This window comes from Mauremys mutica, chromosome 1, assembly GCF_020497125.1.
Source record: "Mauremys mutica isolate MM-2020 ecotype Southern chromosome 1, ASM2049712v1, whole genome shotgun sequence".
Classification (NCBI taxonomy): domain Eukaryota; kingdom Metazoa; phylum Chordata; order Testudines; family Geoemydidae; genus Mauremys; species Mauremys mutica.
The window spans coordinates 97,829,000-97,856,315 of NC_059072.1; the positions used below are offsets into that span (position 1 = coordinate 97,829,000).

General features: G+C 42.4%; 1 protein-coding gene across 4 annotated transcripts in view; it reads left to right on the forward strand.

Moving 5' to 3' along the window:
- Window positions 1-27,316, forward strand: part of LARGE1 (LARGE xylosyl- and glucuronyltransferase 1) — a 365,026-nt gene that overhangs the window by 244,800 nt on the left and 92,910 nt on the right. For all 4 annotated transcript variants that reach the window (XM_044986889.1, XM_044986872.1, XM_044986881.1 and 1 more), the window contains one exon: window positions 26,608-26,712. In XM_044986889.1, coding sequence (XP_044842824.1) covers window positions 26,608-26,712 — 105 coding nt within the window. The remainder of the gene's footprint in view (window positions 1-26,607; window positions 26,713-27,316) is intronic.

Below are 27,316 nucleotides of genomic sequence, written 5' to 3' on the forward strand. Positions count from 1 at the left end.
TGATTTGTAGAATATTTTAAAAAATTAACACTTCAAGTGGAGCTGAACTCCTTTGCAATCTTAACAGCTATTAAAACTTTCTTATTAAAACCAAAAACTTTAGAAATGTATGCATGTCAGTGCAGTCCAAGTATTAGCAAACGTTATTGTATCTGTTCCTAAAATAAGTAGTTACAAAGTCCACCTGGAAGTTGAGGGGTAGAATAAGGATGAGAGAGTTATCTGAACTAAAAGAGAGAGGCTGAGCTAATGGCTGGAGCTAAGTGAATAATTGGACAGGAAAGATAGTCTTGTAGTTAAGGCACTGGTCTGGAACCCTGAAGAGCTGGGTTCAGTTACTCTTTCTGCCACAGACTTACTGTGTGGCTATGGGTAAGTCCCTTTATTATACCACTGTGTTTCAGTTCCCTGTTTATGCAATGGGGTTATTAATACTACATACTTCCCTCCCTTTGTCTTCCTTGCCTATTTAGTTTGCAAAATCTTTGAGGCAGGGGTTGTCTCTTCCTACCGCGTTTGTACGATATGTAACACAATTGAGCCATGATCTTGGTTGGCACCTGTATGTGCTCCCACTTTACAAATACATAATCATTTATAACGAATACTTTTTCAAACTGAGCCTCTTTTTCCTCTTGCAGGTCACAGTTTCCTCAGAATTATTGGTTATGTGAATGTATTGAAATATTTGTTCTCAGTGGACTGATTAGGCACTGTATTGGAAATAAGAGCTGTACCATTTAATTGTGCTTGGTTGGATAAGTCGCATGGTATTGTTTCTTTTTGCTAAGTGGATAAGTGTGCAAGTACTTTTGGTGCACATGCTATCCTGAGTGAATTTCGAAATTTTGTTTCACACACACAAAATTTACATTTCCTTCCTACAGAGATTCATGCCAATAAAACAACTCTATCTAAGGTAATGATACTGGCCCCATTAATATAGCAACTGAACATCTCACAGTCCTTGGTGTATTTCTCCTCACAACATCCCCTTGAGGTGAGTGACTGGGAAACAAAATTTAAGATGAAATTCAGTGTTGATATATGTAAAGTAATGCACATTGGAAAACACAATCCCAGCTATACATAAAAAATGATGGTGTCTAAATTAGCTGTTATCACTCAAGAAAGAGATCTTGGAGTCATTGTGGATAGTTCTCTGAAAACATCTGCTCAATGTGCATCAGCAGTCAAAAATGCTAACAGACTGTTAGGATCCATTATGTAAGGGATAGATAAGACAGAAAATATCACAATGCCTCTATATAAATGTACTGTATAACCACATCTTGAATACTGTGTGAAGATCTGGATGCCCCATCTCAAAAAAGATATTGGAGTTGGAAAAAGTACAGAGAAGGGGCAACTAAAATAATTATGGATATGGAAGAGTTTCCATATGAGGGGAGATTGAAAAGACTAGGACTTTTCAGCTTCGAAAAGAGATGACCAAGGAGGGATATGATAGATGTCTATTAAATCTCGACGGGTGTGGAGAAAGTGAATAAGGAAATGTTATTTACTCCTTCACATAACATAAGAACTAGGGGTCACCAAATGAAATTAATAGGCAGCAGGTTTAAAACAGACAAAAGGAAGTACCTCTTCACACAATGCATAGTCAACCTGTGGAACTCTTTGCCAGAGGATGTTGTGAAGGCCAGAACTATAACAGGGTTAAAAAAAACTAGATAAATTCATGGACGATAGGTCCATCAATGGCTTTAGCCAGGATGCAACACCATGCTCTAAGTGTCCCTAGCATATTTGCCAGAAGCTGGAAGTGGACAACAGATGATGGAGCACTTAATGATGATCTGTTCTATTCATTCCCTCCAAAGCACCTGGCATTGGCCACTGTTGGAAGACAGGATACTGGGCTAGATGGACCATTGGTCTGACCCAGTATGGCCATTAGTATGAGGTAGGGAAGTGCTCTTATCTTTATTTTACAGATGGGGAACTGAGGCACAGAAAATTGAACCACTCTCTCCCAAGTCTTAGATCCGTGTTCTAACCACTGGACAACTCTCACAGATATCAAGTGGGATTTCCTGCACTGCCATCCTGTTATAAGTGCAGTATTAGCCCTTGAACCCTCTTGCATTTGGGAATGTTCTTTATTTGGTTTAATATTTCTCTTTTTTTCCCAAAGCAACTAGTTCCTTTGTTTTATGGTGGCATGGATCAGAGTTCATAAAGCACAGTTTGCTCAGTGGCAAAGCCCCTCCCACACAGCCATTCACTCTTCAAAGCACGCCTCAGCCACAGGATTGCTGGCCAAACTCTTCTGCTCCTTTTCTGACAGGGGTCATCACCACCCTGCTTCTCATTGGGAGAGAAGGTGGTTATTTATTGTTCGTGGCAAAGCCAACATTAACTGATGAAACAAAAGGGTTTTTTATGAGGTAAAGTATGAAAAATGCTACAGCCCCTTGTAGTGTAGGATTAATGGGCCAAATTCAGACTTGGTACAAATCGATATAGCTCCACTGAAGTAAAGACTTGTACCTTGCTTACACCAGGTCTGAACTTGGCCCCATGTGCATCCTCTGTGATAAATATCAGAGGGGTAGCCGTGTTAGTCTGGATCTGTAAAAGCCACAAAGCAGTTGAGGTGTTGAGAAATAAGGGAGGAGAACTGCTTTTGTAGTTGGCTAGCCATTCACAGTCTTTGTTTAATCCTGATTAAATTTGTTTGTTAAGCAGTTCTCCTCCCTTGTTTTTCACACCTCAGCTGCTAGAAGAGGGCCTCATCCTCCCTGATTGAACTAACTTCGTTATCTCTCGCCTGCTTCTTGCTTGCATATATATACCTGCCCCTGGAAATTTCCACTACATGCATCTGACGAAGTGGGTATTCACCCACGAAAGCTCATGCTCCAATATGTCTGTTAGGTGCCACAGGACTCTTTGCTGCTCTGTGATAAAGTGGTTCTGAATGCAGGGATTTCATTCTCTCTTTCTCTCTCACACTCTATAGGTTTCATTTTATTCAGGGTCTATAGCTGTTGGCATTTGCTAACATCTAAGAGTACCACACTGAGTGTGTTTTATTCAACAGCTTTTCAAAGCCAGCAAACCTGCACTTCAGGGGGCTTGATAGTACTGGAACTCCACTCTGGGCACTCTTGAAAGAGAGTGAACATCTGAATAGACAGATGCCCTTGTACCAGTATGCACCTAATTTTAATCCAGTGTCCAGACACCTGCACTGACCTGGTTGCTTCAACATAGTCTACTTTGCTCTACAAAGTAGAGCTGCGAAAGAGAAAAAAAACATGGACATGCTAAGGGAGACGAACCAAGGATTTTGTAGCATCAAATCCAGATCCAGCCTCTTGATCACAGCTGCAACATAATAATTATAAAGTGACATTCGCTACCAGAGCAATCCAATATAAACGTGCTAGAAATCTATTAATTTTCTTATGAATTAATTTCAGTCAATCCTAAAAGGTTTCAAGAGCCTCTGCCACCCACATGATAGTCTTAAAACTATTTTACCAAACCCCCATTGCTATCAACTCCCACCTAAATTCAGAGTAACCAGGTGCGTTTCCTTGGATTAACCCTTCCCTTAATTACTGATTAGTATCACCAAGGTGTGTGTGTATAAAACAAAAGCTCTTTCCTTTCTAATCAAACCTGACCCTCTTGCCAATTTCATTCAAGCATATCACAATCCATCATCGTGCAAATGATTTTGATGTCACGAATATGGGATTGTGGCATCAAGTGAATGAGTCTGGCAGGAGGATCCTGACTAATTATGAAGCTGAGAGATTAAATAAAACATGCACATATATTGACAATCAGTAATGATGGAAAAGGAAATGAGGAACAACTACATGATAGTTAAATGGGCCAGATAAAATATATCAGAGTTTGCGTGAGTGGCTCTTTGAATCACCTCTGAGTAATACAATGGGAACATTTTAGTATGTAGCATGGCACACATCTTGTAGCTTCCTCTCTGAACCTCCCTCTCTCCCATCCTTATGCAGAGTTTAATTAATTTTATTAATTTCTATTGATTTCTTTTTTCATTGGCAGGTGGTGGGTGTGGGTGCGTGCGCATGCGTGCAGATCCGCTCATTCCTCAAGTTTGGTGTTATTCCCAGTGAATAATGGATAGGATCTATCTGGAAATTATCAGTATGAAAAGAATATGGGGACCTTTATTTCTGTTCCTTTTTTTTTTTTTTTCAAAGACTAGGGCTATGATATATGGATATGTGTATGTGTTCAAAGGGCCATGATTCAAAGCCCTCCGAAATCAGTGGGAGTCTTTATATTTACTTCAATGTGCTTTAGATTGTTATCCTTATTGTGCACACATTCAAGTACATGCACATAATTTGTATCATCCATACATGGAAGCTATTTGGGTGTACCCCTACCTCTGAAATAATATATGTTAATTATCATGAAAAGAAATATTCTTTATGAACAATCTCCCTCCACTATGTCTGGCCACAGATACCACAAGAATGTTTCCTAAATTGTAAGGGTGTGAACAATGAAAAGTTCTTGTAATATTTTAGTTACCTTATTTTTTCCCCAGAGAAAAAAGATTTATTTCATTTACTTTAATATAGCAGAGGGAAAAACAGAGCTCTACCAGATGTAGATTTTAGCTCTTAGCTGTCATTTAAAGGAAATCTGTCAAGATTTGTCAGGCCAAAAATCAATTCACAATACTTTGTATTTGTTGTCACTGTCATGATTGTGTCCAAGGTATTATTTTTCTACTTTTTGCAGTGGCTTGAAATTAAAAAAGGCAAGAACACTGACTGAACCAGTGTAAACAAGTAGACATGGTCTGCAAAAGGCGATAACACTTTTATCTTCTGAAGGAAGATGTTGAGTCTCCATTAATAACAGACCCGATCTTTCCCCATTGGATTTTTTTTCCACCCAAGAAGAACATTAGGTCCAAATAGAAAGTAATAGCTTCCTGAACCATATTAGTTGATACTGGCCGGACAGTCTAGTCCAATTCCATGTGATTTTATCCACCAACTAGATTGTTTCACAATGTGAGATGTTTTCATTCAACTATGCAGACAAGTGGGGGCAAACGAGGTTCAGATGTTGACATCTCCGAACAGCTTAGCTGCTTGGGACTTCCAAGATACTATGGTGGAGGCAAAGAAACTCCCCTCTGTCTCCATCATAGCCAAGACTTCAAAAGCTCTAGCTATCTTCCTTTCTGCTTCATCTGGCTCAGGCCATCTGTGTACCACAGTGACCTGTGATAGCATCATAAGGAAAGAGGTCTCATACTGCTGAGTCTCCCTTGCCCACCTGAACAGGGATGGAATAAGCTACCACATGCCTCATGCTGCCCCGGGTCTTAGTATCCTCATCTCCTGATAGCATAGGTCTAGCCTCTTAGGAATCTGTTACAGGGATGGAGTCACTGTCACTGCAGGTGCATGTGTTGATATCTAGCCCAGTCCTCCAGAATCATATATATAAGACCCTACTTCCCTTCATTCTCTAAGAGCTCCCATCCTCACCCATGTGCTCTGCCACTCAACCTCCCTCAGGATCTCTCTCTCCCATGAAACTGGGGGAGGGTGTCTGTAGCAGGGTGCTGGTGCAAAGGCACCTAATTAGCCCCTGCTCAGCCAGCCCCAATCAGGGGGAATAGATTGGGGCTGAGGAGAAGTCTGGTTCCTGGCCTTTAGAACTGGCTGCACCTGTGGGCCTGAGAGTTCAAGGGCTATAAAGGCTGGCTGGCAGCCAGAAGAGTGGGGAGGTGGCCAGGGGAAGGTCAGTCTCCAGGCTGAGGCAAGATTCTGTGTAGCAGAGGAGATTGTCAGGGCTGCAAGCTCTGTATTTAGTATATCACTGGTGGTGGGAGAAATGTGCAAATAAAGCCACAGGTACTGGAGAGCTGGAGGCCTCTCTGAGTTTTATTGGGGCCGCCAGTGGGCCCCAGGAAGAGGGGCGGGCAGAGGACCTGTTACAGTGTCATACCTTTTATCCCCTTCCTTACATACTGATTCCCACTCTACTCCTTACTAAGGGGATGGCCATTATAACCCTAATCCCTCTTCCGCTGAGGGCAGAGGAGCGGGATAAGACACAACCAAAAATATCCTAACTAACCCACCCTCTGGCCCATGAAAATAAAATTGGAAACCTCCCCTCAGCCTAACAATAAAAGCCACAACATCCTAATACTTCCCTTTTTCTCCCTCAGGGACCAAAAGCTCCCCTGGCCCTTCACGTCTCCCTTTCCTTTAAAATAACCACCCCTTCCCTTTCACCCTATATCACAGGTGTAAAACAACAACAACAAAAATCCCTCAAAATTGATCCCCTCTCCTTCTGTAACACTCCCTTCTTCCCCCAGCAATCTGTAATATTGAAGCATGGGCTTAGTTAGTGGCTGACCTCCTTACATATAGGAGGAAGAGTCCCCTTTGGTAAGGCTGGCCCAGACCTTTTAAAAATATTGCTCCTGTGGTCAGGCGGCTGCTGCTGTTCCCTAAACACCCCCCAGCCATGCATTTTTAATGCTCTGCTAGAATCCTTGGGGGGAGGAGAACAAGCACAAAGTGAGGGAACTTGCAAGGTATCTTGATTTATCCAAGTATGCTTAATGGTGAATCAATGTGGTTCTGAACATTTTGTTTCTGAAATGACAGAATCCTGATAACATATAAAAACCAAACAGAAGGATATTTTTTACCTCCTTGCAGCAATTTAAAAAAAACCTGTATTATCTACACAAAGATGATTTAATTAAATAAACTTTTGTGGTCAGGATTAAGGTATGTGGCGATTCAGTGATAGAAGCCCAGCCTTGCCTTGTCTTGGAGCATTTATTTAATCCTCTCTCACCTGCTTGATAATTACTGCCTTAGATCTGTCCTGAATTAGCCACCAAATTAGCTTAGAGGACTTGGAGAAAGAGAGGAGGGGAGAAAATCCTTCAAATTAGTTAATAATTTATGATCAGCTGCAGAGTCGGCCCTCATCCAGTCTTTCTGAAGGGAGAGCCTTCCCATCTGTCACAAAATAAAATGGCATTTGGTACTTTTCATTTCTGAGAGCTGATCTAAATCTGATAATGATATATGGAAGACCTATTCTCCTCCACCAAACCAGATAAATTATCTTTTTTTAATGCCTTAGTGACGTATGTCACAACTTATATAAATCTTCCCTCCCTACATTGCATGCATGCAAGCGCGCTTCTCCATTCACCTCATTGATTTTATAATGTCAAACAGGAAAGTGTTTATTTTCCTTTCACAGAAGGCAGGAGGTGAGTTCCTTTTTGTGTGGTGATAACTAATGGAAGGTGGTCCCAGAATTTAATCTAGGCCACGGAGTTTGTTGCTATGAGCTCCTTGTTTGCAATTTATGGACTGAATCCAGGTGGCAGAATAACAGCCTTATTTTCAATCACAGTCACACCTCATTCTAGATGCGAAGAAATCAACGTCTCATGTTCTTTTTTGTAATGATGTTTGTTTATGCCTTTATATTCGGAGGGGGCATGTGTATCAGTCAAAATGACCCTAGGTCTCAGATTGATTTTTATAAAGCACTATTAACAGTCTCATTTTACACACTGAATGCAGTGAGCAGAATCATAGGAATTAGAGCTGGAAACAACTTTATAAAAAACCCTGATGGCAGGGAAGGCGCTAATTCAGGCTCAGGGAGAGGAAGGAAGTAGGCTACCTGGGCTCAGTTACAGATCCATCTAGAACACCAAGGGAATGGGAGTTCTTCCAGAGAACCCTGAGGGAAGGATTCCGTTCACACAGATTGAAGAAGCCTGCTAGTGACCAGACTGGAAATTAAAGCCAATTAGTGTGGATAGAAATATCCATAGATAGTTTCACTGGGGCTGGATGGATCAAGCCACTCTGGGACTGTTGAGACTGAAGGGGACTTCATAAGTGGTTCACCCACTCATAAACTGCAAAGAAAGAAAATAAACCTTTGCCAATGAACCAAAATTAAAATAGTCAGTGTGTTTTCTTAAAGGGACAGAGGTGGTTGATGGAGGTCTCCAATGGAGAAGTCACAGTCCTACACAGTAGTTATTCTAGTCCATCCTGACTGCCTGTAAGGCATTTTCCCTAGGTTGCATTTTCTAGTGGTTAGACCAGTCTAGTTTTAAATGTCCCATCCCAAATGATGGATGCTTCTAAGGTGAACTCTTGGCTCTACTGAAGACAACAGGAGTCAGGATTTCACTTCTAGAATGTACTAGATCTCACTGAAATCCAGCCTAAATCTTCACTCTGATATTTCATTCTAGTATTCCTACTTATCCCCTGGCTCTGCCCTTTCCCTTCTTGGTGTTTACAACTTTAAGGGCGTGTCTGTACAAACAGGTATTTCACAGCAAGCAGTGGTGTAAATCTACCCCACACTAGGCTGCTGTGCACTGCGTCTGTCCGGACCCTGCTGACGCACACTAGAAGTCCCGTAGTGAGATTAAAGCACACTAGGGAACTTGGTGCATGGCAGCAGGGTCCAACCGGACACTTAGTACACAGCAAGCTAGTGCAGGGTAGATTTACACCCCCACTTGCTGCAAACTAAGTGGTTAGTATAAACAAAGTCTTAGTTATATTTAGATTCTTGGGTTCCCCCACCCATAAATCATCATTTATCTACTTAGCCAAGTCATACATATATTTAGCTCTTTAAACTTTCCTCATAATGTAAGATTGTTTCTGTTCTCTGTACTCCCTCCAAACCATCAATATCTTTCTGCTAATGAGGTACCCCAGTACTGAATGCAGTGTTCCAGGTATAGCTGCACCAGCACCTTATACAGAGGAACTGTTCCCTGCCTGATTTCTCAGGTGATAACTTTGCATATTTAACCCAAATTTGCATCAATCTTCTTTGCTGCTAGCTTGCATTACAACCTTATGCCTAAATGGGGTGCAGCAGCATCCTGGCTTGCAGCAGTTACAGCAACTGAGTATATGGCTTTTATCATGCACAGAGTTTGCAGTTTTGTTCAATGGCTTTCAGCACCCCCACTATAAAAATGGCTCCAGCTCTCTTGCTACTTTTTTTGGTTCTCCTTCCCATCAACTATTAAACACATGCACCAATAAAGTACAATCCTTAAAGAAAAAGAGCGATAAAATAACCACAGCTGGAAAATGGAAATAGTCTAGAACAGGTGAGCTTTTTACCCATTAGGTATTAAATATTCGAGGCATTCTTAGTTTTAAAGTTTAGGGCTATGCTACTTAACAGCCCTAACTCCAAAGATTCCAGTTTTACCCTGGAAACTTGGCCAAGCACAGTATAGTATTGATCAGACTTGAAGTGAGAACTTAATGCTGCACTCTTTTCGCCCCACTACTCTTTGTTGAGTCCCTGATGACACCTGTGGTGCTGCTTTTGGCATGTACTTTTTATGATCTATGAATTCATACTGAATTGGTGCTGCCTTTCAGTACTTTGTGTCATCCCCTTTCTTTGCTGCCAAAGTAGCAGCAAACTGGGTTTCAAACTGTAATTCATATTGATTATTGAAGGTATGGGGTCTACTAGATCTGCTGCACTCCTTTGAAAGAGAAGCCACCTCAGCCTCACACCACATGCCAGTAAGGAGTGACGTACATTTTTTGAGATTTTTTGGTTCAGCCGAGTCAGAGCCAATGAACTTTAACCCGTGATAGCACTTCGACCGCAAAGAGGGGTCATCATGTGGACCTTCTGCCAGTAACTGTTATGTAATCTAACTAATAGCTTTACTTTTTAAGGAAGAGTTTATAGTGCCAGCTTGCATCTGTGCGATGAGGGTTAGCCAAGGCTAGCTGCGAATTCTACAACTTTGTTTTCCCTGTTGCCCCTAGGTCGATAACCAGGGACATGAGCAATAGGGATTTATGCTCACTTGACTCCTTGTTCTTACCCTTTTTTATTTGAAAAATACATCATGACATGAGTTGGATAGATAACCCATAAAAATTGTTTTACTGCATCATAAAGGGAATGCTGCGTACATTTCATGCATTAGTAGAGGATAAGAGGATTAATGGGTACAGTGGCTTTTTGCCTTTTGAATGCTTTCTTGCAAGGATTGCATGGCTGGGGTCCAGGATCTATGATGTCATAAGAACTTCTGGTACATTTACTTTATTTATTTATTCGTGTGTTTATTGCGGGGGTGCAGAGGAATGGTTTCTTTCATCTGGTGCTTTTGCTGCACCATCTTGGACTCTGTGACAGCATGGTTTAAAGAGAGACTAAAATCCTCTTTTCAAAAAATCACTCTTTTGTTTAGCCCCGTTACTAATAACATTATAGTCACTTCAATACCAAAATCTGTTTTCAGATTGAATTAGTTGCCACCGAGTTTGCAGCCTTTTGGTGTCAGTGTAGCTAAAGATACGTGAAGATGTAAAGTTTTTGACATCCTGGTTCACGTGCACCAGCACAAGAACAGCATCTTACTCCAATGTGCACTGGGACAGATCCTCAGCTGGTGTAAAATGGCATAACCTCATTAACTTCAGTGGCATCTATGACAGTTTAACCCAATAGAGCGTCTGGATTTAAATGGCATTACCCTTGATTTTTACCAGTGTGAGGGGAGAATCAGGCCCTGTATTATTAGACAAATATTTTAATATATTGTGTTAACGTTCCTGTTAGTAGTAATATTGCTAATCAATATATTTCTTCAAATACACACCCTCTGTGCTCTCCACTCTTCTCACAACAGACCCTCCATGGCCAGCAACTGCTTCCCTCTTGTTCTTTTCCCCCGAAATTTGCTCTAGACCCTTTCCCCACCTCTTCCTCAAAACAAAATGCAAAAATAGCTTCAAAACTTCCTCAGTTCTGGTCTGGGCTCTGACCACACTCTGCTTCATAGAATCATAGAATATCAGGGTTGGAAGGGACCTCAGGAGGTCATCTAGTCCAACCCCCTGCTCAAAGCAGGACCAATTCCCAACTAAATCATCCCAGCCAGGGCTTTGTCAAGCCAGACCTTAAAAACCTCTAAGGAAGGAGATTCCACCACCTCCCTAGGTAACCCATTCCAGTGCTTCACCACCCTCCTTGTGAAATATTTTTTCCTAATATCCAACCTAGATCTCCCCCACTGCAACTTGAGACCATTACTCCTTGTTCTGTCATCAGGTACCACTGAGAACAGTCTAGATCCATCCTCTTTGGAACCCCCTTTCAGGTAGTTGAAAGCAGCTATCAAATCCCCCCTCATCCTTCTCTTCTGCAGCCTAACAATCCCAGTTCCCTCAGCCTCTCCTCATAAGTCATGTGCTCCAGCCCCCTAATCATTTTTGTTGCCCTCCGCTGGACTCTTTCCAATTTTTCCACATCCTTCTTGTAGTGTGGGGCCCAAAACTGGACACAGTACTCCAGATGAGGCCTCACCAATGTTGAATAGAGGGGAATGATCACATCCCTCGATCTGCTGGCAATGCCCCTACTTATACAGCCCAAAATGCCATTAGCCTTCTTGGCAACAAGGGCACACTGTTGACTCATATCCAGCTTCTTGTCCACTGTAACCCCTAGGTCCTTTTCTGCAGAACTGCTTCCTAGCCATTCGGTCCCTAGTCTGTAGCAGTGCATGGGATTCTTACTTCCCAAGTGCAGGACTCTGCACTTGTCCCTGTTGAACCTCCTCAGGTTTCTTTTGGCCCAGTCCTCTAATTTGTCTATGTCCCTCTGTATCCTATCCTACCCTCCAGCGTATCTACTACTCCTCCAAGTTTAGTGTCATCTGCAAACTTGCTGAGGGTGCAGTCCACGCCATCCTCTAGAGCATTAATGAAGATATTGAACAAAACCGGCCCCAGGACCGACCCTTGGGGCACTCCACTTGAATCCGGCTGTCAACTAGACATGGAGCCGTTGATCACTACCCGTTGAGCCCGACGATCTAGCCAGCTTTCTATCCACCTTATAGTCTAATCATCCAGCCCATACTTCTTTAACTCGCTGGCAAGAATACTGTGGGAGACCGTGTCAAAAGCTTTGCTAAAGTCAAGGAATAACACATCCACTGCTTTCCCCTCATTCACAGAGCCAGTTATCTCCTCATGGAAGGCAATTAGGTTAGTCAGTCATGACTTGCCCTTGGTGAATCCATGCTGACTGTTCCTGATCACTTTCCTCTCCTCTAAGTGCTTCAGAATTGATTCCTTGAGGGCCTGCTCCATGATTTTTCCAGGGACTGGAATGATGGACTTCATCTCATTCCTTATCCCAACAGTACTACCTGCAAGATGCATCCAGTTCCTCCCATGCCATTATACATCTACCCTGCCCCTCTTCCCAGTAGACAGTCCTGTGGTGACCAGTCTCCACCTCAGCATCTCCCTCAAAAGTAAGACCGATAATTACCCTCCACTGATAATTACCCTCCAAGTTTATTACTCTCCTGGACTGAGGCTTCACCATACTTATTCCCCCTGTCTGCATCAGACTTCAAGGGGACAGGGCGGGTATAAACTCTGGGTCCCCAACCCCCCATAGCTAGAATAGCAGCTGTTGGGCTGTCATAGGTAAACAGCAGATGGGCCTACTCCTCCATCTTATTGGATTTCATTTACATACAGGAATGGATAATGTGGTCTTACCCCTCCGGCCACGTGCTGCTGCAAATAAGTATCCCAAAGGGGGGATTTTAATTTTACTAATTTCTTGTCTAAAAGGGTTTGCAGTGTGCTTTTTAAACAGCAGAGTTTCAGTTTTCTGTAAGTTCCTACTACAAGCTTACTCTGTATATAGGCAGCACTCCCACCTGCTGGTGCTATTTGGTTTATCTCTTCATTTACTGCTGTGACTAAAACCAGCTCAGAGTTCTTAGCCACCTTCTGTTTCATGCAGTCATTGGCAGCTAGTGTCAGCAAGCACGCTTCGGGCTTTTTCTGATGGCATTTGTAATGCTGGGGCTAGAGTGGACAGGCTCAGCTGAGTAAGAACTTATATGTCTTCTCTTGGAAGCACAATGCTAAATACTTCGGGTAGATTTACCGTAACTCTGCATCTCAATAACATCCATTTAGCCAAGTCAAAGTGCAACAATTCATAGCCTTCGCCCGCCCACCACCTCCAAAATGGAAGGGAAGTCTAGAATTGGCCATCTGCACCAGCAGTAAATTCTGCTTCTGGAGTGTCTCTCATTTGATCTGGTTGCATAAAGCTTGTGGGTGAGAAGGACAGTATGAGCTAAACTGTTTCATAAGCCTCTGCAGATGACAGGTGAGGCAGACTACAGTCTGATGAAATTAAAAGCCCTTCAGCTGCCAGGAAGTGAACCAAAGAGATGTTCCAGACATCGGAAGTGGTGGACTTTTGCCCTCTGTTGCTTTCTACCCATGTAACGTCAACATTATCCAGAGAGCAAACTCCAAGTAATGAAGTCTAGGTCTCTCCCCATCTGTCTCACTAAATGCCATTTGGAACAAGCGCCTTTTCATTTGACAGTAAAATCAATGAGTGAAATATTACGGAGCTGAATGAGATGGTGTGCAGAATTCATTAGGAGAGTTGTTGCATTCCACTGGACAGCAAGTCTTGCCCCCTCCACCCTTTTCCCCCTTATCAACAACATAGCCACCTACTGAAATTTGCACCTTCTCTAACTCTCTCACCTATTTTCTTTTAAACTTTAACCCTTTTATAACACTTTAAAGTCTCACTGGCTCAGAGCGTTGTAATAAAATTCTGCTCTCCTGGGAACTGTTCAATCATATTTTTCATCTGTTTGTATCAATTAAAGGAAGACCTGTGCTAATGGAATAATTAGAGAGAGAGAGCTTGAAGAAGCTGATTTTCATAGCACTTGGTTCTTTTCTTACTCAGTCAACACTAGCTCCCTCCTCTTTGCTGTTATGTTCCTCAAGATGAAAAGAACCGTTAAGCACTAAGCAAATAAACAGGACAGAATGAGAAATGCCAGTGATAAGATGGAGGTTAGGTAACCAGCCTCAGATCTCTAGAGCCATCAGCAAAGATTTATTTGCAAAAGTCTGAAGATTTTTTTCCCTTCCTCTAAAGAATAATTTGATTCTTTGTCAGGAAATATTAACCACTTCATCGTCATTTGATAGGTGTGCGCCTTACCTGGAGTGACCATCTGAGAGATAACAATAAATAGTAATAAATATTTAATAGCAACAAATAGTACGTATAGTGCCTTTCATCCCAGGATCTCCAGGTGTTTTACAGTGCAAGGTAAGTATTTGTATCACCATGCCAGCCTTGATGCTACAAGTCCTTGCATTGTGCCAGGTCATTGCATGTCAGTGCAAGTGTGAACTAAGACAGTAGGTGGCGGCATTTAGAGTTAAGTGCTAGACACGGTCCTCTTATTGAGAGAAATAAGTCTCAGCTCCATTGCCCTATTACTTTCTTTCTCTCAAGAGTGCAGGATAAAAAGACGATCCGAGTTTGGATGAAGAATGGTCATGTCAGGACTCAAGTATGATCCTCAAGCCTGCAAGGTAGGCATGCACCCTTCTGGTAGCAGACAAGAGTAACTTGCAGTATTCTCATTAGTGCAGGATCAGGTTCCTCATCCTGCTCATCACCTCTTCTCTTGTGCTAATAAGCTCAACACTTCTGTAGCTAGCCTCTGCAGGATCAAGCCCTTTTACAGATGGAGATACTGAAGCACCATAAGGATGTGATTTAGATTACACAACAAGTCAGTAGCAGAACAAGGACTAAAACCCACATCTCCTTACTCTAATCTCTAAGGCATTCTGCTTCCTTTTTTTTTTTCTCTGTGCAACCTCTGCTTTGTTCCATCAAGCAGAAGTATGCCCTACACCATGGACTAGAGATACAAGACAGAAGATTGTTGTCTGGTTGAGCTGACAGTGCAGCAAACGCACTTCATGATGTGCAAATGGGAGCAACTGTGTTCAACTGTTAGCAATGGATAAATGTTTACCACTTTAAAATTACTAGCTAATTTAGACAATATTCGGCGTGTACTTGGAATTGTCCTTAATGCCAGATCATAAAAATAAAAAAATCAGGTATTTTCCCTCACTAAGGACACCCATTGCAAATAATCCAGATCTTAACCCAATTGCAAACCAGAAAGCTTCAGAGTGAGCCATGGAATACGCACAGTTGGCCAGCTATTCAGTAAAGAAACTTTTCCAAGTTATCTAGATATCAAAACTAACTTTAATTGGCCCACTCTCCCTTGGTACCAGTACTTTCAAGTCAGGCATTATCTTTCTCAACTTTCTAGAAAACCTATTTTATAAGAAACCGAACTTTAATGGAAGTGATGGCATCTGGTCAATTAGGAAACAAAATTATAACTAATTGATATCAATCTTTGCTTCAATGGTACCTCACACCAGTCAGGTTAAAAAATAGAGAGAGTGAATGGGGATAAATGTTGGAGAAATTGCAGTGAAAGAGGAGATGTTATGCATTTATGGTGTATGTGTCCAGACATTAGAGAGTATTGGGATGCAATCCACAAATTGTTGGATATTTATTATCAAATGATTTTTGATAACCCTCCAGGGGCTTCCTAGTAGAAATGGTGATACAAAAGGAAAGAATTAATCTCTCATCTACTAGTAAGTATCTGCTCAGCTATTGATAGTCTCTCATTGGAAAAAAAAATAGCCCAACCATTGAGTAATGATTCAAAAAAAATGGGAAGGATTTGGTTATGGAAACATTCACACACCAATTTACATACGCAGGAAGATAGAGGACAGATAAATATTCTAGACATTTGGTTACCTTTTATTCAGTACTCAGACAAAGTACATTAACCTGCCAAAAAAAAAGAGAAAAAAAAAGCACACTGATCCTGTTGTTTGAATATGAACATTTGATAGATGTACCTGGTCTGTTAAATATGTGTATATAGATGTTTCACTCAATTTAATAAAATCATTGAAAATTTCATGGGTGTAATGATGCTCACTCTGTAATGTGGTAGCACCCTATTAAAAAGACAGCTCTGATTACTATATTCCTGTATTATATCTCTTTAGACAAAAGATAACTGATGTAGTGATTGTTTTGTTTTTGATATTTACATGGCAAGGATCTGTAAATTTGTTAAAACTTCCTAAATAAATAGTTTAAAACAATAGATAGCTGATACCCCTAGTGCATAAATCATTCTTAGCAATAATCATAGAGCCCCCTAACTTGTCTTGAAGCCTGAAGTTAACAGTATGGGTAGGTTCTTCATATAAACAGACCAATCATCAGTATAATAAACATTAGGTATATATTATTTTCATGCAGCAATCTATGTTCATCGAAGAGAGGAATAATTCTGCGTTCTTGTGCTGTGACTATCTCTCAGGCTGATTAACACACATAGCCAAAGGGACTTTCCTTACAATACACAGATCTTGTTTATTTTTTTAACAGGACTAAGCCCCAACAGGGAAAGAAATGTCGGTCCAGTTAGACTTCTAATGCCACTTGTGCTAATTTGGCAACCTTTTTTGTTATCAAGTGTGTGACTGCAGCCCTTCTGTACCAAGAATGGGCCTGATTTTCTCTATTCAGAGAACTGAGGGCAACAGTCCTTTTCATTTGGCTTGTCACATTCTCTTTCTGTGTCTGTCCTGCTACTGTCTTCTGGGACAACTCCTGATGGAGCAAAAAGAATCTCTTGTGGATATACCTGCATCAAACCACACTTCTAAACATTCCTGTTGTATCTACTCTTGTTTGAGCGATTTGTAGGAGACTTGACAGTTTTTACTTCAGAGGGAAAACATGCCTTTAATAGCTTGCCCTTATATTGATAGCTGCTTCCCTTTCTTTCTCCCTCCTGTGGCATATAAAATGAAAGGATGTGAAAAACCTCCACTATCAGTTACTGGGTAACTAATATGTTCGTTCTCTCTCTCTCCCCCTCTCTCTCTCCAGCTTAGTTCATGTCAGTGTTTTGTTAGATATATCTAGTAGTTTACTGTTCTGAGTATCTGGAGTCATTTTACAAACAATGTTGAATTAAACCCAACAAATGCCTGTATGAAGTAAGGATTGATATCCCCATTTTTCAAAAGGGGAAACTCAGACTCAGGACCTGACACTGATCTCTGTTACATGAGTTGAATTCAATGGCGTTACCTCCAGGTTTACACGGGTGTTGCTGAAATCAGCATCTGGCCAGTTGAGGAAGGTCAGGTGCTGTGCCCAAAGTCATTTAGTAAATCTGTGGCAGGGCAGAAAATATAACTCTGATGTCCTGACTCCCACTCCTCTGTGTTATAGGCAAGTGGAGAGAAGGAAGAAAACCTCCTCAGCCACCAATTCACCCAGCAAAGGGAGAGCTGGTCAACGTGACCATTAGCAAATGAGTGCTACTGGGGCTCTCTGAATGCTTCTTGACTGCTGAGATCATCACACATGGATTGTAATATAGAGAGAGGCAGCATGACCTAAAGACTAGAGCACTGGATTGGTACTCAGGAGACCTGCATCCTATTCCTGGCTCTTCCACTAGCCTGCCCACTGACCTTGGGCAAATCATGACAGTCTGTGCCTCAGTTCCCCCATATTTTCCCCATTTTTGGGCCTCCTGCTCCAGTTTTGGACCCCCACTTCAGAAAGGAGGTGGACCAATTGGAGAGAGTCTAGTGGATGGTAATGAAAATGATCAGGGGGCTGGGGCATATGACTTATGAGGAGAGGCTGAGGGAACTGGGCTTACTTAGTCTGCAGAAGGGAAGAGTGAGTGGGGATTTGATAGCAGCCTTCAACTACCTGAAGCGGGGTTCCAAAGAGGATGGAGCTCAGCTGTTCTCAGTGGTATCAGATGACAGAACAAGGAGCAATGGTCTCATGTTGCAGTGGGGGAGATCTAGGTTGGATATTAGGAAAAAATATTTCACAAGGAGGGTGGTGAAGCACTGGAATGGGTTACCTAGGGAGGTGGTGGAATGTCCATCCTTAGAAGTTTTTAAGGCCCGGCTTGACAAAGCCCTGGCTGGGATGATTTAGTTGGCTTTGGTCCTGCTTTGAGCAGGGGGTTGGACTAGATGACCTCTTGAAGTCCCTTCCAGCCCTAATCTTCTATGATATGTAAAATGGGAATAAAGATACTGCCCTCCTCTATAAAGGGCTTTGAAATCTACTTATAAAAAGTGCAGTATAAGTATTGGTTATACACGGAAACCCACTGCTCAATTCCTCATTACCAAAATGTATGTCACAGACAGAATCTGTGCTACCCACTTGGTGTAACTCAGAACTTTAGCCTCTGAATAATAAAATTGATAAAACTGTAAAAGATATGACAGTGCATGAAAAATTACTTTAATTTCTTTAGCACATTCCTCCACGACAGTTTCATCTTTGGGGGTGGAGGTGGGGGAAATCTTTATTCAATAATCATGTATTCCTGCATGGCACAAATGAGGCTAATATTACTTTAGCCGTCTATATCCCAGAATCAGGACCCAATGGGATTCACAACCCCCCCAACTCAGCTGCCACCAAATCTTGTAGTGGCCTAAACTGGCTCAGGGCCTAAGTTTTTATAGTAAAAGTTCCCTAGGCACCTGTTTCTGCCTCTGTGCATGTGCACTGCAGCCCCATGCGAAGTATCAAGATACCTAAGCCCCAGAGCAATGTACGAACCAGAGGAGGATAGGTGTTCCGCCTCACCTGTGGGGCTCAATCCAGTAAGCATGCTCAGAGTTTGCCTGCTGGATTGGCTCCCATATGTAAACTTGCACAAAACACTGGGAGAGCATGGGGGAGGAAGGGCACCTCCCTCATAACTTTTAGTCCAGTGGTTAGGGTACTCATCTGGGAGACACCAGGTTCAAGACCCCCCTCTTCTGCCTATGTGGGGAGAAGGGATTTAGAAGTGGGATCTACCACTTCTCAGGTGAGTGCCCTAACCACTGGGCTATAGGAGGCCCATCTCTCCTGTTGAAGCTGTTCTACAGTGAATAAAAAATTTAGTCATTGGAGTACTGGGACTGGATCCTGGTTGTCTACCTTGCAGGTGAGTGCTCTAATCACCAGGCCTAGAGTCATTCTCATGCATGCACGCTCTCTCTCGTCTCCTGGAGCAGAGTCAAACATCTCACAAGGGTTACAGGTCTGGATGCTAGGGAGATGGTGAAGCTGTGAGCAGTAATGGGGAAGGAGGGAGGTGGGGGGTTATGAAGAGTTTGGGAGGAGCAGTAATGGAACTATTTAAGCTCATATTGGTGCAAAAAATAACCTCACTTGACTGTACCATAGTAGATTCGTCCAGTGCTGACCACGATTGCATAACTTAGTGCTGGCCAATTCAGAGAGGCCCAGCCATTGGGAATATCTACTTTCTCTCCCTTTTCACCACTTTCATCCTTTTATTCTCCTTTCCTCTCTCCCAAATGCCGGGGGGGGGGCTATCATCTCTACAATATTTCCAGCTCCTACCAGGCCCGAACTCGAAGTCCAATTTCCTCCCTCGTCCACTCTCTCAGCACAAACACAGACATTCATATTGCTATGGCAGTGGAGTGACCTGTGGTGCAAAGACTCATTCTGTACAGAGGTTTGGCGGGGGTGGGGCAGGTGGTCTAAATCACAACGGTGGAGGTAGTTGGCAGAAGCAGCAGCATCGAGTTCTATTCTAGTATGCTGTAATAACCTCTTTAGTACAGAAATCCTGATGTTGTAGTTTTAAAGCTGGGGAAGTACATTTTGGTTACCATTCACTATGGAAAACTCTACCAAATGCAGGTGAGGACATTTTAGGTGACATCCCACTCCCCTGTCGGCCACTAAGGACCAGGTGATGACATGCCACAAGTGTCTGATGACCAGCTTTACTCTCACTTTTGGTGATTGGCCTGGGTGCCATAGGAATCATAGAGGAGGCAGGAGTGGCAGCCTGGCTAAAGCGCTCCCACCCTAGGAGGGTACCTTGCTCTTGTGGTGACCGCAGTAAAGGAGGCAGGAGCAGTTAAAGCTGCTGGAACAAAAAAGATTCAGATGTCCACTAGGGAAAATTTAGAAAATATTCATAAACCTTTTATTCCAGTACCACCTAGAGGCCTCACATGAGCTAAGGGGCCCATCGTACTGGGTGCTGTGTAAACATGCAGTAAGATACAGTCCCTATTCCAAAGAGTTTATAATCTAAATAGATGTGACAGACAAACAGGGAGATAGGAAGTATTATTAGCCCCATTTTCACTGATGAAGAGCTGAGATGGGAGAATAAGTGACATGCCTGTGGTCACACAAGAGCTAGGAATTAGCCCAGCTTTCCTGAGTTCTAGTCCAGCATCCTAACCACAAGACTATCCTTCCTCTCTGTTAGCCATTAAAAATCCACAACGTGAAAACAGAATTTAAGACACTGAGTTGTCAGGCTCAGAAATGTCCATTTTCCATGGTTTGTTCTCTTTCTAACGACAACTGAGCTTATGCATGGTGAGAAGAACCTTTCATTGTGTGAGCTGTCAGAATGTGGCGCTGTGGAAAATACAGTAGAAGGGCAGCTGTCTTCTAAAGAAAGACTCTTCCGTCAGCCTGGCAGAATGCAACCTGGTTCAGGATGATCGAGCTCTAGTTCTGCCTGCTTGACAAATTTTCACTCTGGTCATACCAGAATCACAGCCTTGTTTTCTGTTGTCTGGCTGTTAGTGATGATGTATGAATAAGTAAAGAAGACAGCTTCATTTTCATAAGCTAACTTGTGCCTGAAGTAACAAAGAGTGAGAGGAGTGCATTTAATCATAACTGCAGGCCCAGAGCAGAAAACAATGACAAAGCTTTTGCTGTTAGTCATGGTGTTTTATTATAATAACTCTTAAGAAGGAGAGACAGATAGCGCAGAATACTGAGTAATTCAAATGCATCATGGTAGCCACTGTATTCTCATCCAAAACAATAGCTCTATTTGTTTGCCTTTTAAAAAGGACTCCATGCTTGGTGGCACAGCAAATTAGTGCACTAGTCTTTCACCTCAAAAGATCTGGGATCCAGTGCCAACACGGTCAGAGATTAAATGAGTCTGGGGAAGTGCCTGGTAGAAGTGTGTCCACATCACAAATGCACACCGGTGTATTTGGCACTGCAGTCTCTGCTCTGGAGAAGACCAAGGATTGGTAAATAGCTGGAGGTTTTGATTAAGAAGCATTGGCAGAACTATGTGTATATGGTGGGGATCACAGGTAGGAGTGATGCAGACCAGGACTGAGATGTAGTCACAGAGCCGTGGGAGGAGTGAGTTTTTCACAGCATCTGCCCATGCTATGCATTGCTCTAGCTGTCACATTTATAAGTGCTAAATTCTGTTTTAAAAGTAACTAAATAATACTGTGTTAAAGGCTAGTGAGAAGACAGATTAGATAGAGCTGGTCACTTTTGTTGTTGTTGTTGATACAACAGTTTTCTGTCAGAAAATGCAATTTTGTTGAAATATACATATTTTGCAGGAACATGTTGATTTTTTACAAAATTTTTGGTGGAAATTTTTCAAAATTGAAAGGAAGTATTTCATTTTGACTTTCTCATTTTGTTCCAATTTTTATCATTTCCTTTTGACTTCTAAGCTTTTACCTTTATTTTAAATTTTAATATTGTGTTCTATATACTTAATATTCTAAAGTTTCAACATCATTTAAACAAAATGGCTTAACGTTAACAAAACAAAACATTTCCATAGGTCATTTTGATGTTTCCAAATCAAAATATTTAAGAATTTCTGGCCTGCAAAATATTTTAAAATTTTGACTTTTTGTTCCCATTTTGGATGAAAACAAATTTTGAAATGTCAGAATGTCCTGAGGGTTGGAAATTCTGTTTTCTAACTACCTCTAACATTGGATTTGATGCTACAGAAGGGAATAATTTGGAACAGTGACAGTATCCATGTCTAGAGCAAATGGAAATGAACTAGTGAAAAATATAAATGAGCACTCACAACTTACTTCAAACTTGTAAGAGAAGTCATCGCATCAGTTTAACAAAGACCGTATGTGCTAATTTCTGCTTTACGTCCTGTCAAACCCCCATGGGTGCTCCTGAGGATGGAATTTGGACCAGTGTTGTCAAGAAAAGGACGTGACTGAGGGAGGGAGGGGTGTGAGGAAGGATACAAATAAAAGGATACAATCAAAGATTATTTTATTTTAAGTGGCAACTCAAACATATTAAATATTTAGGAATACTCATCCCCAGTTAGATGGAAAATCTGGTCAAAATTAATCTAGAGCATATTTTGACCCAGGTTGTGCGAGATTTAGGCAGACTGAGAATCCTTACCGTTAGTCTTTGTGGCAAAATTAATATTATCAAAATGAATGTGTTTCTCTGAATAGTGTGTATCCTGAGATGTCTCCAGTTGTTATTCCTCAGTTTTATCTTAGGAAAATTAAAGGAATTTTTAAAATATTTATCTGGGGAGTGGATGGGAGGCCAAGACCAGCTCTGTGTAGATTGCAACTCCCAGTCACATCTGGGCTTCCATTTCCCCAACTGGCAGTGTTATCAGACAGCCCCATATCCTTAGCCAGGCAGCCCTGTGTCTCCACAACATAATGGAGCAGAGCCCTCCCTGGCTGCTGGTGGAGTGAGAGTTGATCCATCCCCTCCGCCGGCAGGAAGACTGGTTTAAGCCTATTACTGTTTTGATTATAAAATGTCCCCTATAGTGTAGGCAACCAGACAAACAAGGGCCAGTTTTGCTAGAAATTTTTAATTCTGTCCCGGGTTACACATTGATGCTGTACTTTAGGGTGGCCCATTGTTGAAAATTGATGCAAAATCATTCATGTGGAAAAAGCAGGGGAATAAAGGAGTAATTTAGGTCTCTCAGTTGATCTCAGAGAATCAGTTTCTGCTATTCCAAACATTCCAATAACAGTACAACCTTCCTGGTCCAGCTGCATGGCATTACCTGCAGCTTAATCACCTCTTGGAGGGCATAGTTGGTCCTGATGGGCTAGGAGCACCAGAGACTCCAGAATTGCTGTTTGGTGGGAGAGGGCTCTACAGCTAGCCATAGCCTGTTATGACTTTCTGTCCCCAAAGACCCTCCCTAATGTAGATTTCCTGTGCCAAACCTGGGACACAGCTTTGTGTATATCGTTGAACCCTAGCCAATGGGGAAGTGCCTAGCAAAACATTTAACTTTCTACTATTGATCTACGAGTAAGGCTGATCCAGCAGAAAATTATATTTTGTTCACACTCGTCCCTACATAGGAAAACACTGCGTGAGCCTTTCCAAAACAGACTGCTCCTGGAGAAGTTGGTCTTCTGGAGCCATGCTGGCTCACATGTGTTGGGGCTGTCCCAGGATCATACAACCCTTTTGGCTAGAAGTAGGCAGGAGGATTAATATGATAATGGATACCGCCTTAAAAATTACTTCCCAGAACTGCGTTTTGGGATATATCCTATCATCTTGGACACACTCCAACCCACTGAAAGCTTAGTCTCTAAAGCAGTGCTTATAGCTAAATGACTCATATTGCTTAGGTGGAAGAGCAGAATTGCCTCCAGGGGCACAGCGACTTGGCTTATCTGGCAGCTAAAGAGCAGATAACGTTTAGGGGAAGAGGAACGTCAGACATGGGGAAAGACTTGGTTTAACTTTTTAGAAAATGTTGATAAATGCCTAGCACATGGAAACCAACATGTCACTCTTCTTTTCCTTCTTTAGATCCCTTCGTGTTCATTTACTCTGTTGTTCTTTTAGTCTTTTTTTCATGTTCCCCTCTTATTTTGAGTGGGGACGGGGGGAATAAATTAAAGGATACAACCAAAGATTATTTTCTAAGCCTTCCTCTCTCTCTTTCATCTGGGGAAAAACTAGGTGAGGGGTAAGAATATCTTTCAAAATGGAGAGTTGGGATCAGTAGGTGGGAGAGCAAATCCATTAACCAGCAACAAGGTTTGTGCATTGCCTATTATAAATCAGTTTGAAGACTGAACCCTGTGACTTGTGTTTGGTAATGCATAAGAATAAAATAATGAAAGCAGACTGATGTTCCATGGAGAGGAATTTAAATATCTGTTTCTTTCAAATGGGATTCTAGCATTTCTTTTGATGTGAGAAGTATAATCCTGAGCAGCATCTGCTAACTGCTGAGTTGTGAAATGCATTTGCACTGTTAGAATATGGGCAGGGTCATTCAGTTCTTATCACCTGTGACATTCAGTTCCAGCCAGGCTGTCCCTGAATTTTCTTCTCTGGTTTTCTCATCCTTTGCTAATAGTTTTCTCTTTTGATTTACTGTACTCTGTCTCTAATGGAGTAGTGTTTATAAGGAACAGCCAGCCTTCCAGCCCTGAATCAACAGGTGTTAGCCTTGTAGTCCTCCAGATGGATATTTTTTTCTTTTGAAAGGAGACAGTGCTTGTCTTCTTTTCACTCGACCTCTAAACCACACACATCTGCTTTTTGACCTCCTCCTCTGACTTGCCATGCCCTCCTCACACAACTATTATTATTAACTTTCAGTTGCATCCTTGATGTACCGCCTTTGAAGAAGAAATGGTCCTTGCCCAAAATTGCTCACATTCTAAAAAGACTAACAAACAGGAATGGAAAAAGAAAGGCCACACAAGTAGATTGGTCAAGGTGATGACAAACCATGTCATGATTAATACAATGTTTCCATAATATACATTTTTGTTTTGTTATATAATATAATTATTATATTATATATATTATTTTATTTTATTATTCCAAACCACCCCTTATAAGATGGTCTGGAACAAAGAACTCTCGTACACTACTCTAGATATCAGTATATTATAGATTATGAGGCCAAAAGGGACCATTGTGATCACCTAATCTGAACGGGCTTCGTCCCATGTGCTTATGAATTTTAATGAATCACACTGCTCACCATTTCTTCCCTCAAAATACAGTCTTCTTATGGCTCTGACACCTTTTGGTGATGCTGATTTGGTCCCATACTAGCTATGTCATGTTTGACCAATCTCTGCATACTAGCATATCATAACTGGAAACATGGCAGTTTTGCTAGGGTAGTTGGGACGTTAGGTTTGAAACCATGTACTCACCTTTCAGAGCATGGTGTTTCTATAGTATCTAGAAAAGGTGATAATACAGTTTCCAGTCTCAGTCATTCAGCTGTTGTCCACCACAATCTCCCTGAGGGGGCCTACCCACTGAGGATACGTCTGCATTGCAGCTGGGAGGTGTGATTCCCAGTGTGGGCAGGCACACTCACACTCACTTGAGCTATTCCATTAAAAATAGCAGTCTGGACATTGTGGCACAGGGGGCAGTTCACGCTAGCCACCTGAGCCCGGACCCGTGGGGTCAGGCAGGCTTGGAGTCAGATGGCTAGCCCAAGCCACCACCTGTGACCCGGTGTCCACACTGCTCTTTATTAGCTGAGCCAGTAGTGTGAGTTGCATCTCCCGGCTGTAGTGCAGACAGACCCTGAAACATTGTCACCCTTGTCTTTTCCTGGTTACAAATTAAGTTTCCCCCTCCCTCCAAAAGGACTGTTACAGTCACTTTTCTTACTCCCATTTTATACAGCATTTCTAATGGCACATTAATTAATCCACATATACCCTGCTGGTGTACACTAAAAGTTCCCTAGTCCACTTTCACACAGTACTGTTTCAAATGGCACTATGTTAAAGTGCACCAGGCAGGGGTGGCTCTAGGCATTTTGCCGCCCCAAGCACGGCAGGCAGGCTGCCTTCGGCAGCTTGCCTGCGGGAGGTCCCCGGTCCCGCGGATTCGGCGACATGCCTGCGGGAGGTCTGCCGAAGCCGCGGGACCAGCGGACCCTCCGCAGGCATGCCGACGAAGGCAACCTGCCTGCTGCCCTTACGGTGACCTGCAGAGCACCCCCCGCGGCTTGCCGCCCAAGCACGCACTTGGCATGCTGATGCCTGGAGCCGCCCCTGGCACCAGGGTACTTTACGTGCATACCAGCAGGATCTATGCAGACCAGTGAATGCTCGGCTCGATAGTGTGCTTTAGAAATCACATACACACACACACGCACGCACGGAGTGTGCAATACCCCGTCGTGGAGACAAGCCCTCAGTTAAATCTGTGCAACTTTGTCTTTTAGCTAAAACCTTTGAATCCATCATTTGCTAGAGCAAAAGGAATTTTCTCTGTTGCTCTGCCAGAGAAAATGCTGAAATTAAAGGGGAAAAAATGGCAAGAGGAAATAATTTTCCATATCAGACCCATTTTCCAATTAAATTATTATCGTCAAAGTATAAACAAACCATTATATTAGAGTATCCTGGTACTAACCCTGTCTTCTCATTGGAAGGATTCTCCAGCATGGTATGCCAAAATCAGGCAGCATTCAGATTTAACTTGTTGATATATATTTTTGTCAGTGTGACAAAGATTCCCATAGTGTTTAGTTACTCAAACTAGCCTGGGGAGAAAGGAGAGAAATGAGCCATGATGAGCTTGCACTACCAGGATGTTCCTGTTTTTAGTTAGGTGATTACCCATCTTCATAACATGTGAAAGAAGGGAGCATCAGAACTGCTGGGCTCTGTTTCCACTGCCTGCCGTACTCCAGATTTTGTATTTGATTCCCATAAACTAATTGTCTTCTGTTTAATTATCTGTTTGCATGTTGCTTGTTTTCAGGCCAGCAGGTTCTTGGCTTGGTGGAGAACCAGAGTGACTGGTATCTGGGCAACCTTTGGAAGAATCACCGTCCCTGGCCAGCTCTTGGGAGGGGTTACAACACAGGTAGGCCCTCAAATGTTACTATGAGTTATTGCTATTATTTATTTTGTGTTACCACAGCCCTTAGGAGCCCTAGTTATGAACCATTACTCCATTGTGCTAGGTGCTGTACAAGCAGAGGACAAAAAGATGGTCCCTGTTCCACAGAACTTCTAATCTAAGTATAAGACAAGAGACAGCAGATGGATAAAGACAAATCAACGAGGGGTTGAGGTTAGCATAGAATTTGTCTTGAACATAGGGGGTGTCAGATACAGCCATTCACTCTTTCCTTCCCATTATGCTGCAAGAATTTGCAGTTGAAAGTACAGAAACTGATCCTTTATGGTTCATTTTGTAGCTGCAATTATGGTGTTGTCCTATATGTTACACTGAGGAACAGGTTAATGTTACAACTGCAGGTGCCTGTGCAGTTCCTGGGGAGGTTACGCGACCTATTTTGGGAGCTCTTCAATGAGCTGACACCCCATCATTCCATCTCCACTACACACAGCATTCTGACGATGTGCCCCGCGTGCACGTCTGGGCCCAGCAAGAGGAAAGGAATAGGAGCAAAGGCTCATTTCCAGTCACTGGAGGTAAATGGCACCACAAAATTTCAGAGTGA